We start from the raw sequence: 3,970 nt of genomic DNA on the forward strand, positions 1-3,970 counted from the left end.
CAATCTCTTACCTTTTCAATACCAGTACACACTCGACCTAATATGAAATTTCTTTCTAGATCTGTAATAGATTTGTGCTGTTGTGGCGACGCAGCTCCGAAGACAGTCATTAGGATAGCCATTGTAATGCAAAGGCCGCCTGTGACCCAGAACGTTGACGGCCAGTCTAGTGGAGACTCAGCTAGGAAACCACCTAATTGAAACGCTAGAACTGCTCCAATCATGGATCCTTAAAAATAAAACAAAATGTCGTGTACAAAAGCACTCCTCTCATACTCCGTACCTACAGCTGCGCCGATTATATACGATTGAATGTAAAGTTCAAGAACGATGACAATATCAGAACGAAGATAAAATAAAGAAGATATAATAAGTAAGTAATAAATATGTAATAAGATTTACTAAAAGAAATGAAATCTTGTTTATTGCAATACTAATGTATACTTCTAAGAAACTGTAAGCATGTTGTAAAAAGTCAGTATTTGTTTTATGCTTTCAACTTTACCGCTTCAAAGAATTAAATCAGTGGCTCAAAGTTATACTTTTTAAATATCTGAAATATATTACAATCTACACAACACATAACCTTGGCACAAGTACACCTTTGAGCATATTATATTTTACGTGGATTATTATTCAAAATATAATACAAAATTCAAAGGGTTTACCGATATAAACATAAGTCCCAAGTCTTCCTCTTTCACTCAATGGTACCCACTTTGCAACGAGCGTGTTAGTCCCGGGATAAGTGCCTGCTTGAGCCAATCCCGTGGCTATTCGAGATGCGCACACAGCTTTCCAACCGCCCTGGCGAGTATCCAAGCAAAGTTTGAAGTTATAACAATAAAATAATTCACTCTTTCTAATGTACTTTTCGTCCGTTTGTATATTTTGTTCCATTGTGATTTTTATATCATTATAAAATTGCAAAATTATATTGGTTTAAAATTTCTTCTAAACAAAAAAAAAAAACAAGAAGCATATAAGATGTGCGATCAAACCCGTTTCAACACAAGTTTCATTCTCTTCAGTAATGAAGAACGTGTGAATTACATACGTCCTACCATTTTTAGGTACACATCCGACGTCTTTGCAGTATAGTATAGGCCTAAGTCTTACCCAAGCAGCCAACCACGGAGTTAAGAAAGCAATAACACCACTGACAGTTAGACCAATTTGCAGTGGTAACTTGCCTCCCCAGCGCTGGCAGATGAGACCCATCGGTGACATCATTATCATGTAGCCAAGAAAAAAGGAGCCTAATACCATCTCTTGAATTGCTTTTGACCATGAATATTTCTGAAAGAAATTTATGTTTCTCATTCTTTCACTTCTCCGAAAATGCATAGATAGAAAAACCAGAGTCTAATTAATGCACGTTCATTTTAGTTCAGTACACTGTACTGTTTATCTGTACAAAAATATTGGTCACTTTTTAAAACTTACCCTGTAAATATTCCAAATACTGAGATTGAGGTTTGCATCATTGTGCATTTCTTCATTTAATGTGCTGTTCACATTTGTTAACTCTAATATAATATCATCATTGGACTTATTAAGTTTATTCACAGCATCTAGAGCGTCTGTTTCTGTTACCAATCCATTAGAATTGGCTTTATATAAATCTAGTATTGTATCATTTTTAACGTCTGTAATTTGACTATTATCACTGGCATTTTTTAAGCCAAATTCACTAAAAGTTCTAAAGTTTTCACGAATAGTGGTATTAAATACGATGTTATTGTTTTTTTTAGGGATATCGGTCATAGCGACTATGGTAACACTGAGATGAGCCCGAGCAATGAAGTTGACACACAGACTGCAGAAGATGAGCAGTACCTGTATATGGCGTATGCCATAGCCATATTTTAATGGGATAAGATCAGCTGAAAATAGAAATGTTTTAAATGTGTTATATTAAAATTGCTGTTTTCTCGTTAGTAGCGAGTGTAGTTTGAAATGGATTGCTGGAATACAACGACCAACTGCAGAAATTTAACCTTTTAGGCTGCGGTTCCACCAAAGCTGTGCGAGGATGTGTACCGAAGCTGTGAAATTGTGTGTAGCTGAGCGGTACAAGAATGAGTAGCGGGCTCTTTTCAGCTGTGCGCGGGTGGGGTGCGGTGTAGTTGGGTAAGCGGAGGTGACGGCCTATTAGTTTTAGTTACCTACACCTTACAACCCTCGCACACATTCCTCGCTCGCGTGACTCGCGCATATTAATATCAAAGGACTATGTGTCCTCCGCAGCTCTTTGCGCTTCCACTTACAACCAATAATGTTGCAAAATACAACCCTGCGCTATAAGAATGTATATTGAATTGTAATGTTTTAATTTTTGCATAATAATTACTAGCTCTAAATGAAGCGTAATTAGATGGAATAATCTCAGTACAGAGTACTAAAAAATCGAACTCAAAAGTACGTGGAACTACATACAATTACCAAGTTTTATTGATATCGGTTACCGGAAAGTGCGCAAACCCGGGTTCATCCCCTAGTTCGCCACTATACGGGATTTGACAGAGGAGATAATAAAAATCGGTTCTCACTACCCAAAATATATTGAGAGAAAAACGCCTTGAATTAAAGAATAGCAAAAACCATTAAAATAATTGTTCATTATACTAAAATTTTGGTGATATTTATAAAAATGAACCTTCGTGCTTGTACAGCCACCCTTAAAGGTGGATGATTTTCTTCAAAATTAAATGGGACTATTATGGAGGTACCCTCTTTCCAACAAAAAAGAATCATGAAAATTGGTTCACAAATACCGAAGTTATCGCGTAACATACATACAAAAACACCGTCTAATTGAGAACTTCCTCCTTTTTTTGAAGTCGGTTAAAAATACTAGTTAACCATTTGTCTTTGTCAGTAACACAACAACAATACAAAAGTAGCAACGTAATAGTAAATACTTTTATATGTTTGTATCACACAATAATTTTCTTTGTTAATTATGTTCTGTTTATCGTTTTATGTTATTTATTTTAATTTTGTTTTACTTTATGTATGTGTGTACGGTACAAATTCTGTATATGCTACTGTTTTAGCCGCTCACGCGATACATGCAGCCGTAGACGCATACCACACCTAGAGATGCCGGTGATGATTTTATACCGATTTATCCGGATATGGAAGTTATAACAGGAAATGAACTAATATTAATTGCTATTTCGGTAACTACTCTAGCAAACCATAAAGTTTCTAATGCCTGGGTCTGTCATTTAAAAAAAATAAACAACTTCAAAAATACGTCACGACAATCGTGGGTTATTGTTTGGGCTGGTGATTTCGGAGTTTATTTGTTGAAAACATACCGTAAGTAGCGTTTTTTAAGTTTACCCTGAATATTAATATTTATAAACTATACTTTAAAGAGTAATTTCATGGTAAACGTTAGAACCACTCAAACGGAATATTATCATATTTATCCAAGTACACCAAAAATTTCATTAGTGCTTTTTAAGTGCAGGATTGGCGGTGTATTACTGCATTTTATTTGAGATGTTTTTGTTGATAGTACGGAGGGCATTTATTTAGCAATGCAGAGTAATAATTTTTATTTATAAAAACTTGTATTTAAACTGAATCCTTTTCTAATTTGCGAAACCAAATAGCCGCCATTTTGCGGTGGGAGGAGCGCATCGCGTGAGCGGGAAATAGATTCTTGATTGAATAATAAATAATAAAGAAAACTGTGTAAGGTAGTATAATAGTCTTATGTTGAGCTCTGTGTCTTAAACTGTACCAATTACATAAAAATAAAATAAATAAAACACTAGATTGGTAAAAGAAATTTTACTAACCTTTTTTATCTTCATCACTTGCAACTGTCTCATACGAGTTCTTTTTAATTTTGTCCATCATTACTATTTTCAGCACTAAATTAAATCAATGAGCACTCTCTTTGAACCTTATTCACATATAAGTAAACGAAAATGTCGTAGCAAATTGGGACTAA

General features: G+C 34.8%; 1 protein-coding gene across 1 annotated transcript in view; it reads right to left on the bottom strand.

Annotated features, from left to right (window-relative positions):
• The window catches only part of LOC113226751 (ascorbate transporter, chloroplastic-like), a 68,584-nt gene extending 64,614 nt beyond the window's left edge, over nucleotides 1–3,970 (bottom strand). The window contains exons 1-5 of the mRNA XM_026459480.1: nucleotides 3,816–3,970; nucleotides 1,447–1,886; nucleotides 1,120–1,299; nucleotides 669–807; nucleotides 12–229 (exon numbers count right to left, since the gene is read on the bottom strand). Coding sequence (XP_026315265.1) covers nucleotides 12–229; nucleotides 669–807; nucleotides 1,120–1,299; nucleotides 1,447–1,886; nucleotides 3,816–3,876 — 1,038 coding nt within the window. The 5' untranslated portion in view covers nucleotides 3,877–3,970. The remainder of the gene's footprint in view (nucleotides 1–11; nucleotides 230–668; nucleotides 808–1,119; nucleotides 1,300–1,446; nucleotides 1,887–3,815) is intronic.

Source organism: Hyposmocoma kahamanoa, unplaced genomic scaffold (genome assembly GCF_003589595.1).
Source record: "Hyposmocoma kahamanoa isolate Upper Pololo Valley unplaced genomic scaffold, ASM358959v1 200, whole genome shotgun sequence".
Lineage (NCBI taxonomy): Eukaryota > Metazoa > Arthropoda > Insecta > Lepidoptera > Cosmopterigidae > Hyposmocoma > Hyposmocoma kahamanoa.